We start from the raw sequence: 15,696 nt of genomic DNA, 5'->3' as shown, positions 1-15,696 counted from the left end.
ATAGTTTCCATGAAAGCATATCACAGGTTTTAACTGAATATTTAAAGATTCTGTGAAAGCGTCTCATTTTCCAGCCCACTGTCTCCACTTTTGACACTGAGAACTGCTCTTTGTCAGACATTTCCAGGCGACTGCTGTACATTTGACCTCGTTGCAAAGATACTTAACAACAAAAAAAAATGTCTGACAACTTTTTAAAAGAATTACTTCAGTCGGTGACACCTAAATGAAATAAGTTCAATGAATTCACTTAAGTCACCAATTTCTTTTCTTTTTTTTCAGTGTTATAATTCTGTCTCCACCGTTTTTATCACAACTTTCACTGCTGTGAAGTAGTTCCCAAGGATAAACAGTAGATGGCGCAAACGTCTGTATCACCCCAGAAATACAGTTAAATACGGAAGCTGTGAGGACGTTTCAGTCAGTTCAGTTTTTTCATTTGCTGAATCTGTTTACATTTGCACTCTTCTGCATTTACTGTATCAATATGCCAACTTTCCAGCTCAAATGTAAACATTCTATGGTGAATTGTCTGTGTTTTGATATATCTGAGTCAGATTCTGAATACTTCATTTGCGTGACATTTGAATTAAAATAACACTCGTTGTGTTTATAGGTGTATGTCGGTGTTATATTTTATACGCAAATTGAAAATTCACATAAAAACAGGTGAATGTATACACACACACTTTGGCATCATGTGACGTAGATTCCTGCGTCATTCCAGCTGTTAGCCAATAAATGTTTGTAGTGCACCTGCATTTTTCTAATTTCATCAATAAAATTAACTAAAACATAAATTTAAAGAGGGAAAGAAATAAAAGATGGTAAAAAATCCCAAATCCCAGGTGGAGCCGCTAGTTTTGTAACAGGCTACTCATCGACTAATGACAGTCGCTCTTAAAACTTCCATTTAGACAAAAGAATCAATGAAATATAATCAACTGATTGTGTTTATTCAGGAACATTAGCCATTGTTCATGTTCATATGACATCAGCTAACAAAAATGGACCCTGCAGCTGAAGTTAGCATCTTCTAACTGAGTGTCATTTATTCACAGTTTAAAGGACAATGAAACGAGACGTCGCTCCGGTGGCTTCGTTGTCTGCTCATTGTCTGTGTGTGTAGGAAGGACTCGGCTTTATAAAGTATAAAAATCTTATTGACTTACCCATTCTGACGTGAAGTGGCAGCATTTTCTAAATCTAATGCGGCGCCAGAGACAGAGACGAGGCGACACTCCTTCCTATTCTGTGAACACATGAATGGAACAGGTTAGCAAACGCGTGTCACTGCGTCATCCGTCTATTGTTCTTCAGACGTCAACTTGGTGGACAGAAGAGACAAAAACAGTGTGTGGACAGTTTACGTTGACTTTTGGCAAATTAGCAGTTGTTAAAGAAAAGAAAGAAATGCTAACTTTATGCTAACTAGCCAACTAACGTGGCCATTACAGGTGAATATGTTAAATGGTCTGTATTTATAATATATAGAACTTTTCTAGAGCACTCAAAGCTGCTTTACACGATAGTTTTTGCCATTCATTAAACATGGGATTAAGTTAGGGTGGCTGTTAGCATAAAGCAACTACACTACAACACAATTTTGTCCATAATAACGATGAATGATTGTGAGATAATTTATGATATATCGTGATGTATGTGTAACAGAACAGGAAAAAAGTATTTCTTCACAGTATTTGTATTTATTCTATATATTTATATGAACAAAACCTGTTTCACAAAAAATAACTGACATCTGAAAGCAGAATATTTTGTGAGAACAACAACATCTCACATTTTCATCAGGAACAACACGGACGAGAACAAAAGCCTGTGATAGAAACACGTCAGACTTTCTTTGACCCTGGCTAATTCTGCTCACCGCTGCTCCTGATAACAGGGACTATAATCCTGGACCTGCAGATTAAACCCACTGTAACACTGATACAAGACTTAATCCACCTTCTAATGTCTCGTCACTGCTCTGCTCCTCTCCAGACATTTAGTCGTGTCCACTCCTCATATCCTTAAAGGAAATTTCATGTCCATCTTTCATTTTTTTCATCTGCTTCATTTTCCTCAAGGGCATTAGATATTTTTATGCTTTTCTTGCTTTTATCCTGGTTTTTTTGCCCCCGACAGAAAGAGCCCGCTGCTCTTTTTTGACCTTGAGTTGATGTCCAATTTTCACATTTTAGGAAAAATTACTTATTTATTTATTTAAGGGAAGGGACAATGCATATTAATAAACATTCAAATGTAAATATTCCAGTTTGTAGCCTGAGGCTGACTTCCGCCTGTATTCCCTTTGGCAGGTTGATGTAACAAGGGATAAAAAATGAAAATACGTTCAGGGAAACAAAAACACAGAGACAAGAGCGCTCAGAGAAATACTAATCTCATAAATACTGTTAAAAAAAAAGTCTCACAGTAGAAGCAGATTTTTTCATTTTTAATGGAAATAATAGTAATAAATGACCTCATTAATGTTCCTGACAATACTGTTTTTTGTTTTCTCTGGCTGATGCCACTTTTTAAATAATAGTTCAGGTCATGGCTGATAAACTTTATAAACTGAATAATTAGTTTTTTGCTTGATGTGTTTTACCATTGTTAAATAAAAAACATAAAAGTTTAATAACAACACCATATTGCAAAGGTTAAACAAACATTTATGAAACAGACCTTATACTCGGCATCGTGTGTGTGTGTGTGTGTGTGAGCACTGCAGTGCACATGTATATTTTAAATATAAATAATGTATGAACTAAATATTAAATACATAAAACTGTTTAAATCAAAACATTGTCGTGTAAACTCTTCAACGCAAGGAAAAGTTAAGTTTCAGTGACTCAGCAGTTTTTAATCTGAAAACAAAACATTTGTAAACACACGTTAATAATTCATCATGAAATAATTATAATCCTGTGCAGATTGTTAAAAAATGTATAAACACTGCTATATCACAATTTTCTGCTCAATCCTTTTACCTGTGTATGGAAAAATATCCCATAATATATACTGGACTCCAGTGTTAACAAAAGGGGGAGGAGCCTGAGAGTGTGACGCAACAGTGGACCAAGAAAGACGATGTCAAAATGTGAACGCAGTAGCTGGCGTTTGACCACAGAGGGCAGTAGAGACACTGATTTTTATCACGTAAACATGAATTATTTCAATACTTTTACACTAAACTGTGAAGATTTTACACCTGGATCAACAAATAACATAACTAGATAAACATAAACATTGTTTTAGACGTTTAGGTACGATTTAAAGCCATAAAAACAAGACGTGTGATATAGTATATTATAGTTTGTTGAATGGTGCACTTAGATCAACTGAAATGTTTCCAGACGTCTTTAAATCTACAGAAATCTGTATTTTTATTCAAAATAAAGGGTCGTTTCATTTCAGTCGCCTCTTAATGATGTACATAATTGTCAGTTTTACCATCTCTGCTATTTAACTTACTTGTTTAGTTTATGTATTTCATTCGTTCATTAACGGAAAGGAAAGAACCATTTAAAATAGCACAAAATGTCCATATTATGAATGAAAGGGCGCAGAGAGAAAAATGAAGGTTATTAAATCTTAAATCTTTATTTATTTATTATTTATTTATTTATTAAATCTGCCCCTTTGTCGCAATAAATACTGAAATAAAGAGCATGAAATGTCTAAGAAAACAGAAAACAAGCAAACAAAACAAATAAAGCAACAGAAAACTTTATACACACACATATACACACAGTTCATTATATTTAATTATCATACTTTGTGTGTGTGTGTGTGTGTGTGTGTGTGTGTGTGCGCGCGTGCGTGAGAGAGTGAAACAGTGACCTTGTTGGTGAATTGACTTCATGTCATCATGTGACATTACACGATGCAAATGCTGCTGTCAGTCTGAAGACGCTTTCACTAACAGTGACGACGACTGAAGGACGTGACAGGTCAACACCTTCACTCACTCATTCACTCACTGGCTGAATCTTTAGCATCAACAGTCTCTGTATAAAGTGCATTAAAGTGATACTTGAGTAAAAGCACGACAATGACTTTGGTAGAAGTGAGCGAGTGACTGAATGTGAGTGACTGAATTTGAATGACTGAGTGAGTGAATGAGTGAGTTGTCTTTCAACTGGAAGGTTGTGGGTTCAATTCCTGGCTCTGCTCGTCTACATGTGTCCCTGAGCAAAGACACTTAAGCCAATGTCGCAGCATGTGAATGGGTTATGAGAGATGTGTGAATGGATGAAAACTGCAGTGTAATGCAGCTCATCAAGACTAGAAAAGCTCTATATACGTAAATACAGACCATAATACCAACGAGTAGCAAAGAGAGTTAGAGGAAATGTAGTGGAGTAAAAGTTAAACTAGAAATATAAATAACTGAGTAAAGTACAGATACGTGAGTGTTGTACTGAAGTACAGTAACAAAGTATTTGTACTTTGTTCAGTCTCAGTCTGTGTTGACGAAAAAAAAAAGTGCATGTGACACAAAAATGAACGTATGAAACGACGAAAGCAGCTGTGGCCCAAATCTGTCAGGTTCAAACGTCACTGTGTTCTGAGTGAGGAACAGTGAGAGCAGAGTAATGGAGTCCGAGAGGAAGCTTCCATGTTTACACCACTCTATTTTTATTTATTTAAATCTTGATATAGACGGGAGGAGGATCCTGGAGAGAGAGAGAGAGAGCTCACATTACTCACCATGTCCTGTTAAAACAGAGGAACTACACTAAAGGAAGCAGACAGAGAAGAATCCAAATCAAGAATAAATAATGAAAGTAAATATGATAGGGCTGCAACAAACGATTATTTTCATAATCAATGATCTATTTTGATATATATCTATTGTTTATTGACGGGTTTTTTTGTCCATAAAATGAAGATCATTGTTTCACAAACCTCAAATGTATGATAAATAATTCAGTTTCAATGATTTCCTTGTTCTATGGAGCAAAAAAAAACTAAATTATTCATATTTAAGAAGAAAGATCACAAAAACACTCAAATCAGTTATGAAAATAGTTGGTATTTGGTAATCGATGATTTAATTGTGGATACTTTTATAGTAATTCTAACAAGATAATCCATTATATTAAATGTTTTACACTCAGAGTGTCGTCACTGAAGAATCATGAGCGCGATGTTCGACGTAAGAATCAAAGGCAACAATGTCCAACTATAGATCAAAGTTAAAAAGACTTTAAAATCCTAATTTATAGTTCCAACATCTACTTCAATTTCCAAAATATACTTAAAGTTCCAAAATCTATTTATAATCCCTAATCCCACTGATTGATCAGAGAGTGCCGTCACTGAAGAGTCATGAGCATGACGTCCGACACAAGAATCAAAATGTCCAACTGTAGATCAAAGTTAAAAAGACTTCTTAAAAAAAGTACGTAAAGTTCCAAAATCTACTTAAAATTCCAAAATCTACTTAAAGTTCCAAAATCTACTTAAAATTTCAACATCTACTTAAAGTTTTAAAATCTACTTAAAATTCCAAAATCAACTTAAAGTTCCAAAATCTACTTTAAATTAAAAAATCTACTTTAAGTTCCAACATCTACTTAAAGTTTTAAAATCTACTTAAAATTCCAAAATCTACTTAAAATTCCTAATCCCTCTGATTGGTCCCAGCGTGTCGTCACTGAACAGTCATGAGCGCGACGTCCGACGCGAGAATCAAAGACACGATTTGTGCGACAGAAATCACACCACTTGTCGCGTTAGAATCCCCTTTTTTCAGCGTTGAGTCTTTGTGTTGCGGTGAACCCTTGATGAGCGTTGCTGCCATAAATGAAAACCAGACACGTCGGCACGGCGCCACGCTGTTCTGACATCAGCTACAAAGCCCCGTGGAAAAAGGAGGAATTAGCTCCTGACATGATGGCGGCAGTCGAAGCGTGGCTTTCCATTTCCCGTCCTTCTGTTTCTGCAAAACAAAGTGTGTGTGTGTGTGTGTGTGTGTGTGTGTGAGCCGAACACAGATGCAGATGAAAGACAGGATCTGTCTGCACACCCGGCTGTGAGCAGATACACGGGCACAAACTGTGAAAAATAACAACGGTAAATAAACACAAATGCATCCTGCGAAGGATTTTCTGTGTTTGCTCAGTGGCACGGTGGCAGAAACCTGGCAGCGATCGGAGAACATGAGTCTAGAGTAGAGCGGTGAATTTCTGTATTAAAATATCAAAAAAACAAACAAATGGACTGATGTCATGGATGTTTGTGGAGGAGTGTGAAGCCAACACTCTTTAAATCCATTTGTTTTACACTCTTACACGATCAATGTTTGACGTTAGATGAAATGAGATAACTTCACTCTGATTTTGTTCCCTTTTTTCTTGGAATGGAACATTAACTGTAAAAGAGTGTATTGTGTTGCATAATTAGGTCAACTATAAATACATGTTTTCTAATTTAACGTAACTGAACCCGCTCTTCTGACGCTAACTCACACTCTGGTCCAATCGTTTGCCCAAAGCCTGATTTTGAAAAATGAGGGAAACAATAAGGTGATTTGGGACGGACATAGAGTGAAGGGCGGAATCACAACCTGGACATGTCACCCGTCCATCACTAAGGTCGTTTTCATACCTAATATCTCCGCCAGACTCGATTATTACGATTGGGGGTTGCGACATTCATTCCCGTCAAAACTTTCGTGAAACAAACTGAACCTTTTGAGTAACGCATTCCCCTCCTCGCCTGAGGTGGCGCTGTATCGAGAATAACTGAAAGAGAAGATGAGACAAACAATAAACATCTGTTGTTTTAACGTCTGTTTCCTCCACATAAATGAAAGCGGTTGAATTTTTTCGTCCACTAAAATACGCGTCACATCCTACGTGTCTATACGTCAAGTGCGAAATTGAAAACCAAACAAACTTGAACTTGGGAGAGACATTCCCAGCACCTAAATGAAGTCATTTGTACAGATCTATATTAATTAAAACCACTTAAGTTTAAACTGATGTATATCAGCTCATATCATATACAGTATTAAATACATATCTTTATATATAACTTTGATTTTATGACATTCATTTGGGTGGAGAAGCCACAAAAATGGCTCTTTCAAAAGTAAAAGTTGCACCCACTGTGTGAGGTGATGGAATAGAGACAGAATATAAGAATAAATGTATTTGCCAGCAATATTTTTTATAATAGTAATAAGACATTCGGTTGTAATCATTGCTTTATTAAATGTATTACACTCAACATGAAATTACATATATTTAAGCTGTTTTAATCACAATTATCCTCATCTTTATTTGCTAAATGTTCAATTTAATTCTCAGTTTTTTTGCATCATAAATATGTTTTTATTGTGAATCATTTCATACCAAAACAAGCAATTTTACTTTGCAATTCTGTCTAATATCATAATGAATATCTTATATTGCCCACCGGCTACTAAATAGTTGTTTTTTCCACTTTTTTTCCTCTTTGTCGGCCCCCGCTTGACCAGACTAGATGCTCATTGGCCCCCAGGTCATTTGAGTTTGACACCCCTGATCTAGGGTGTCCAGTTTGCTTAAATCCCCAAATCTGCATGTTTTTCGACTGTGGGAGGAGCCAGGGGAAAACCCACGCATGAACCCTGACTTGGTCACAGACCCGGGTCTTCTCGCTAACCGCTACACGGACCGTCTCAAATATCTGCCAAATAAAATGTATTGTAACCTAAATTTCACACACTGGACCTTTTTAAAAAACCATTTGTTTTGTGCTCAACAAGGAAATGGCTGCTGCCGACAGCTGTCTCTGTGATGCAGCGACAGCAAAAGTAAACATGAATAGCTTATTTAGCCTCTGCTGCTGCTGCTGCTGCTGGTGCTGCTGCTGCTGCTGCTGCTCGGCCGTTCTGTGAAGAAAACATTGGATGTGCATTTAATTTAATCCGTGAAGCCGGGCTCGTACTTCAGCCGTGGAGTAGAAGCAGGACAAGGAGATGAGAGGCTACGCGGGGACAGACTGGGCCTCGCTCAAGAGCCTCCAAACAATAATGACTTAGTGAATAGAAATGAATACTCGAGAGATCCTCGGTGCCCACACACGTTTACAGAGCAACTTTATAACCTGTGTTTTTATATCCTGTCCCCCGTGTGATTATGTGTGGCTGTGTTTGAGTCGAGCAGGGCAGCGCGTCGTGTACGCACACACTTTCACACGTTCACAACCATGCTGGTGGTTTTGCAGATAAGTCTTTCATTTGACAGTGAAAATAACCACAATTTCAACCTCTGCGTTTGTCAAATGTGTCGCAAACACAAACACATCCTGTTTCCTCTTCAACATCCATCGATTCTTTTAAACAAGGCTCTTATTGTGAAGTGTCCGGGCTGATGTGTGACAGAAGGAAAGCAGTGAACAGTGAAAGAGAATGTCTATGATATAGTAGTGAGACCTTGGAGACAGTGAGACGTCAGAGCTGGAGATGGGAGTGACCAGGATGGACAGGATTCTAGGTTTGGAGATAAAGTGAGAGAGTGAAGGTTTGGTCAATGGCAGAGGAGGGAGAGCGATTGTATTTTTGGACAAATGATGTTGAAGATGGAGCTGCTTGACAGGAGGAAAAGAGGAAGACTAATCTAATCTATACACCCCCAACAGACTGACTGACACATGAGCTATTCTATACATCCACCAAGAAACGGGCTGCCAAATAATGAGCTATTCTCTACATCCACCAGCAAACTAACTGCCAAATAATGAGCTATTCTCTATCCACAAACAGACTGACTGCCAAATAATGGGCTGTTCTCTACATCCACAAACAGACTGACTGCCAAATAATGAGCTATTCTCTATCCACAAACAGACTGACTGCCAAATAATGAGCTATTCTCTATCCACCAGCAAACTGACTGCCAAATAATGAGCCATTCTCTACATCCACCAGCAAACTGACTGCCAAATAATGAGCTATTCTCTATCCACAAACAGACTGACTGCCAAATAATGAGCTATTCTCTATCCACAAACAGACTGACTGCCAAATAATGAGCTGTTCTCTACATACACCAACAGACTGACTGCCAATTAATGAGCTATTCTCTACAACCACCAGGAGACTGACTGCCAAATAATGAGCTTTTCTATACACCCACCAACGGCAGAAAACAAAGACTTTTATTGTGAAATATCTGCAGATATCGGTTGATACTTCCTGTAACAAGAAATGTATCCGCTCAGCAACTCCGCTGTCACACATGACACATACACATCACATATATAAAATCACAGCTTCATTTAAGTAAAACTGGCCTCAGCAATCACAGCAGGAGCAGCTGATAAAAATAAAGCCAGGTTTCTCTGTGGTGGATGAAGGTTCCACATGAATGTGCAGCTGTGAGACGCAGCGAGCTTCATCACAGCCGCAGGTCAGACAGTGTTGATTCAGAGCAGCAGCAACATCACAGCTCATCACCAACAATTACAGTAATAAGAAAAAAAATCTAATTATGATTATTATGATATTAAGTAAACAGCGGGGGATTCATTGAAGTAAACACTTGTCACCACAGCTGCAGTTTTCACTAAGTGTTGCTTTGTCTTTGTACAGAAAAAAACAACCTTTTTTATATAAAAAAGAATCGAATCAAATTCATACTGAACTTAATCAAAAGACCATTATTACACCACGGGTAATAAACCCTGTAACTGCCATTATATCATTCATAAGTGTTCTATGCATTAGTCATTTCATTTGAATATAAGAAGAATTTACGTTTATTAAATGGGATTATTGTGAATATCCATGAATAAGAAAAACCACAACACTAAAAACAAGTGAAGCAGAACCAATGTTCTTATGTTGTTGGGGGGTGGGGCTTCTGCTACAGGGAGGACGAGTTGAGTAGTTGAGCTCGTTCATGAGCTTGGTCACGAGATCCCGGCGTGCCGGGTTTTTCTGCTCGTTGGAGAACGTAGTTTTCTTTAAATGTGTGGATTTAAGGGTTGATTTGTGACATTTTGATGCAAAAGATATTTTGTATTTGAGATTTTTCTCGGTGAGAATTCTTTTGTTGTTGTGAGTCTAATTTAATGACATTTTTCTTTATTTTACGGTCATGATTGGCATGTTGACATCTTTGAAGTTCATTGATGGTTCATTGTCTGAAATCGACCAAACAAACACAACCAATCATATTAAATTAAATCACTGGAAAACTGTAAAATACGCAAAACCCATGGTTCTCAAACTGTGGCGCTACTCTGAATCCTGTGTCTGTATCCCAGCGCACATAAAACAACATAGCAGCACATGACCAGTCGCAGTTTTTGTGGGCCACATGGGCTCTAGGGGGCGCCACAAAAATAAGATTTGCATCATGTGACAAATGGGCACCCTCTACACCCCAGACTTCCCTCTAAAGCCACGCCTCCACAGCACTGGAACACGCCAGATTCACGAGCACTGACTGTTCAAATGACAACGTGATGCCCCGAAAAACAACAAATACTCTCAAAAGATCACAAAGATGAAGTAAAGTTAACCCGCCTGTCACCATGGCGCCACTTTACAAACCTGTCCGTAACACAGGTGACAAAATGATCTCCCACCCTAAATTTCAAAAAAAACATCTCCACAACTTTGTAAATCCTGACTCCAGAATCCTGGCTCCCGTGTCCACGCTCAGACTCCATATGTCAGCGTTTTAGAGTCCAGTTTGTCCTGGAGGAGGTGGGAGGGGTTTAAACGGAGCAGAGCTGACCCTAAAATGTACTCATCATAGGTGGGGAGGCGACAGATGAGGGGGTTCGGTCTGGTTCTCTCATTACAGCGCGTTGCACCTGTGTTCATGCTGGAATCACAGCTGCTCGCAGAGTCGCGGCTCCTCCTCCTTCTGCGCTCACATGCCGCTGCTCCGTAACTCATGAATACAGATACACAGATATTAGATTTCATTTCTAATCATCTCGATCAGAGAGCAGGTGTCTCGTCTTGCAGTTAAATACATATTTATACTGTATATATATATATGTATACTTTTTAATAGATCGTCAGTGGATAAAACCTCTCTTATCTCAGCGTCTCAGAGTCTTTTGCATATTTTTCTTTTTTATCTTCTACACTGAAATGTAAAATATGAATTCCTCAACAACGTTTATGTTGTTTTATTTGACATAATTATCTACAGTATATTATAGAGAATGGTTGCAGGCATCATTCTGCTCATTAATTTGGACAATTAATTAATCTGTTTAATTTTCATCGATCATTTTATCATCAATTTCATTTTTTTTTTTTAATTTTCATGAAAGTTTTTATTTTGCCTTGTGATATTTTGTTATATTTTACATCATCAGTTTATCTTTTCAGCCCAATTTCCTACCATCATCAGCATAAGTTTGACCTTCTGTTAGAAACGTCCCGTCTTCAGTTTTTCACGGATCAGTCTGAATTTTCTGTGATGGGTCGGCGATCACCTGACTTTGTTCCTATTCAACTTTGGTTAAATTTCACTCACTGATAACATCACAGAACGTGATTAGCTCTCAGTGCTAATGTCATAATGGTATGTTTGTGTCTTTTGCTTCAGTCATTGAAAAATCTATAATCAATAGATTATATCATAGATTAAATCAATAGATTTTTCTGTGTAGAATTGTGATTTCAGTTACATTAAACAAAAACAACATTTAAACTGGTCAAATACTGGATAAGAATGATGAAAAACAGAGATCTTAGAGCTGTTACTAGCGATTGTTTTCCAGTTGGATTGATCTGTCGGTTGTTTTGATCTGTGGAATATCGGAAAGTGTGGATGAAGGTTTCTCATCTGTTTTGATGGATTTATAAAGTATCAAATGAAAGGTTGAGTCCAGGCGATTTTCCCATTTGGGAAAAAAAGACAGCAGAGACCTTGGAAAACTCGAGTATTGACTGGTTTAGTATTTGATTGATAATAAATCGAATAATTGTTGCAGCCCAAATAACAACAATTTCTGTATGGTATTGTGCTACTATATCTCCCTCAACTTCTTTTTTACCTTTGTGTTATGAGCTTCGTCTTCGATCTTCTGTGGATTATGTGTTGTAATTATTAATGTACTTCTGTTCATTTCATCTTTATTTTTATGCATGTAGTATTTAGTTTTTGAAATGTCTCTATGAAATATGATATTGTTTGTAAGAACAATTAAATATAAAACAACAACTACGCTAACAGTTATGCTATCGGCTACATGTGTGGTAACATTGCACCAGAAATCACAGAAAAGTCAAACAAAACTAGAGCAAATTGTGTTTCCACTGATGCCAATCGAAGGCAAAGCTTAGAAAAGGAATAAAAAATCAGGACAACTACGCTTATAACTATGCTAATGGTTATGCTAACAGCTTTGAGCAGTTGAGGAAATCAGCAAGTAGGTGTAAACAGGAAGTTGATTCTCTTCACTCAAGTTGTTCAGAAAGTTCTTCTGATGAAAAACAACAAAGTGAAAGTGAAGGTGTTTAAAAGTGTTTAACAGAGCTTCGTCGTTGAGTTTATCGCGGCCGATAAAGGAAGTAATTGCGGGAAATTGCATCACCGTTTCCAAGAAACATTTCTGCTCGTCCAGATTAAAACACAAGCCCACAGTTTTCCTGTGAGATCTTTACAGTTTTCACACAATTTATTCAAATGCTAATATTATTTTCTAGGCCATGCAGCGTCCAGTCTACACGTTCTTTGCATCAGTGATGGAATATTGAGGCTTATATTTTTTTGGATTTAGGTTGATTTAATTCTCGTCTGACTGCTCTGTGTCTGCTGCTGCTGGGCTTTTTCTTTTTCTTTTATTTTTAGAAGTGGACACATTTGCATTCCGCTCTTTTGAAGTTGCTCTTGTCCGACACGGCCGTTACGGACGAGTCGCGGAGCAAATGGACTTGTGCACATGTGGGAGATCACGCGTGGGTTCCTGGACAGATGAAGGATGGCTGCGGTGGCCGGCGCTGTGTGACGACAGCGTGAACATCCTCAGCCCCTCAGGTCCCACTTCACTGACCTCCTGACTCAAACATCCGCTCTGTTTTTGTTCTGAAGCCTCAGATTCCAGCCTTCACTGTTCATCATCATCATCAGTTCAAACATGCTGTTTGTTATTATTTCATGTGATGTTTTTTCATCAAATCAGAGGATTTGTTTTTGTTAAAAGTCCCAAATTCTGCACTAAATGAAGGGGCAAGTGGGCAAATACAGTAAAAACCGGGACTGCACACAGTCATGAAAGGGCCCTCTCATCATGTCCAATGAGAAATTTCATGTGCTTCTGTTTACGTCAAAAGTGGAATTTTCAAGTCGTTTTCCTCCAGTGTGGGGGCGGGGCTTAACAGTGACTACAGTTTGTTCTCTCATGAGGACAAAATGATGTGAATCAATCCTCACAAACCTTCGCTCAGCTGAACGTGACTGTGACCTGCTGCTGCTTCTGGAACAGTCCGACACCTTTACTCGTCCCACATGAAACAAACTCACACAAACCCACAGGACCAGGTTCTGACGCGGAACCAAATCCTCCTCTCGCCCACTCTGTTCCTGCACAGATCTGCAGAGGCTTTGCAGCTTTCCTCGCTCGTTCTTCACGAGCGTGGACTCGTCCTCACCTCTGTCTTTTTCTTTTTTCTTCAGGGACAAAATACGACTTCACTTCACTCAAACACACACACGGGAAAATATTCACCCACAAACAGCCTCTGCTCCAACACGCACTCACTCATATTTACACTCCTAAAAGCACTTTTATGGATAAAAATACAAATGTTTTCTTATGCAAATTATTTATGCAGAGACAGAAAAATCAGCCAGTGAAGGAGATTCTACTGAAATACATTTATTTAAAAAAAGAGGAATGGAAATGTGAAATGAATATGAACTAGTTGGAAACTTCCTTCAAATCTGTAAAAGAAAATATGACCTAGTTTATCTTTAACAGGGAGGTTGCAAAAGTTCAAATTGTAAAAAAAAGAATTTAAAAATAATGTTGTTGTTTTGGAGCTGAACTGTGAACATTCAAATAAAAAATAAATTTGAACTTTGTTAAAAATAGAATAGAATAAAATGATATAAAAATAATACATTAGATGCATAATGCATGCTTTAGCAAAAAAAATGAGAACTTAATAATATTAACAGTAAATGTGGGCTTGTTCCTTGCCAAAAGTACAAATTATTATTGGGGTTTTTTTTGGAACTGTGAAATTATTTAAATGTGTAAACCAAAAAAACAAACAAACAAAAACAAAATGTTTGACTGCGTCTGACTGTCTGACTGTGTTTGACTGCGTCTGACTGTCTGACTGTGTTTGAGTGACCCGTGTGAAACATGACTCTGCGTTTCAGTGACCGGTGATCTCTGCTCACGTGTAACCAGAAACTCTCTGTGAGTCTTTCTGAGGAGCTGAATTCACTTCAGTCCTGCACGGATCCACAGACGCCGATAAGCTGCAGCATCACGCGGACAAACGGTCCGTCCCTCCGTGGGCCGAGCGTGTGACCGTGTTATTTGAGAGGATGAGCTGCTGCGGGTCGTTCAGGGCTAAGGAAATAAAAGCAGCCCTGTGGTTTCTCTCTGTGTTTGACCTCTGAGCACCAACACAGCAGTCGCCACAGATGGAGCTGCACGCGCTTCACTGCTCACTGATCACACAGGTAACACCACTGTCACCTTGTTAGCTCTGACTCACACACACACACACACAAACATGCAGGACTATGAATGACATTATCCAGGTACGTTAGTCTGACTAAGACAAGCTCAGTTTAAGTCGGACTAACTAAAACTAAACTCATGACGTTAAGAAACTGAATAACTGTTTTAGTCTTTGACTGAAATCAGACTTTTAACGTGAACGTAAACACACTGAGAGACTTGAGACATGCGGGACTCGAGGACAGTGTTGATTTACACCAGTAGGTGTCAGTAGTGGGTCAGTTGTTGTGTAGTTCATCGAGTTCATCGAACAAACACGTGGGTTAGTGGTTTAAATGGTTGTCGTATCACTGGGAAGGTCAGGGTTCGATCCCCATTGTAAATAAAGGACACTTCACCAAAATGGCATAGATACACTGAATGGGTGAATGGCAGAGCTAATTAGACCAGAAAAGCAGATGTTTTTCCTCATTATAAACTACATTAAAGCCTGAAAGTGGCTGCACATTTAAAAGATTTACTAGTTTTAATAATTCCAACCAAGCAAAATCTATTTACCCCACTGGCAGAAACAAGAAAACTTAAATAAATGAAAGAATATATAGCGTATTTCTCTTACGGCTGTTCCTGCAGTGTAATTACTCCAGTATTATATATAATCCAGTATTATCGAGAATTAACCTCCCCACTGCAAAAACGATTACTCTACTACTACCTTATTTTCAAATTAAATTAAGTTTTATTGCCATTTCGCTGCACACACAACAGTAATTTGCACAAAAAGAGACTCTGTTTCTATGGATTCTGTACTAAGTTAAGTAAATGTGCTGAATCTGAAGGGACGCACGTTCATTTAAAGCATTTCCTTAAAGTCAAATCAAGGTGGAACAATCTCATCACCGCGTCAGCAAATTAGTTATTACTTTGATTTTTTTTTTATTATTTCCTCAAATAAAGCAAATACAAACACAAAATATGAATAAAAAGCAGCAGAAAGAAGAACTAGGAGCACTCATAGTAGAAATGTCATGT

The 15,696-nt window shown here is 38.0% G+C and overlaps 1 protein-coding gene across 1 annotated transcript in view; it reads right to left on the bottom strand.

The window, feature by feature from the left end:
- The window catches only part of rtn4rl1b (reticulon 4 receptor-like 1b), a 176,674-nt gene that overhangs the window by 119,401 nt on the left and 41,577 nt on the right, over positions 1–15,696 (bottom strand). The window contains exon 2 of the mRNA XM_058634942.1: positions 1,173–1,252. Within this exon, the coding sequence (XP_058490925.1) occupies positions 1,173–1,197 (25 nt within the window). The 5' untranslated portion in view covers positions 1,198–1,252. The remainder of the gene's footprint in view (positions 1–1,172; positions 1,253–15,696) is intronic.

The sequence above is a fragment of the Solea solea genome, chromosome 7, assembly GCF_958295425.1.
Source record: "Solea solea chromosome 7, fSolSol10.1, whole genome shotgun sequence".
NCBI classification, from domain to species: domain Eukaryota; kingdom Metazoa; phylum Chordata; class Actinopteri; order Pleuronectiformes; family Soleidae; genus Solea; species Solea solea.
This window is presented reverse-complemented; position numbering and strand designations above follow the sequence as displayed.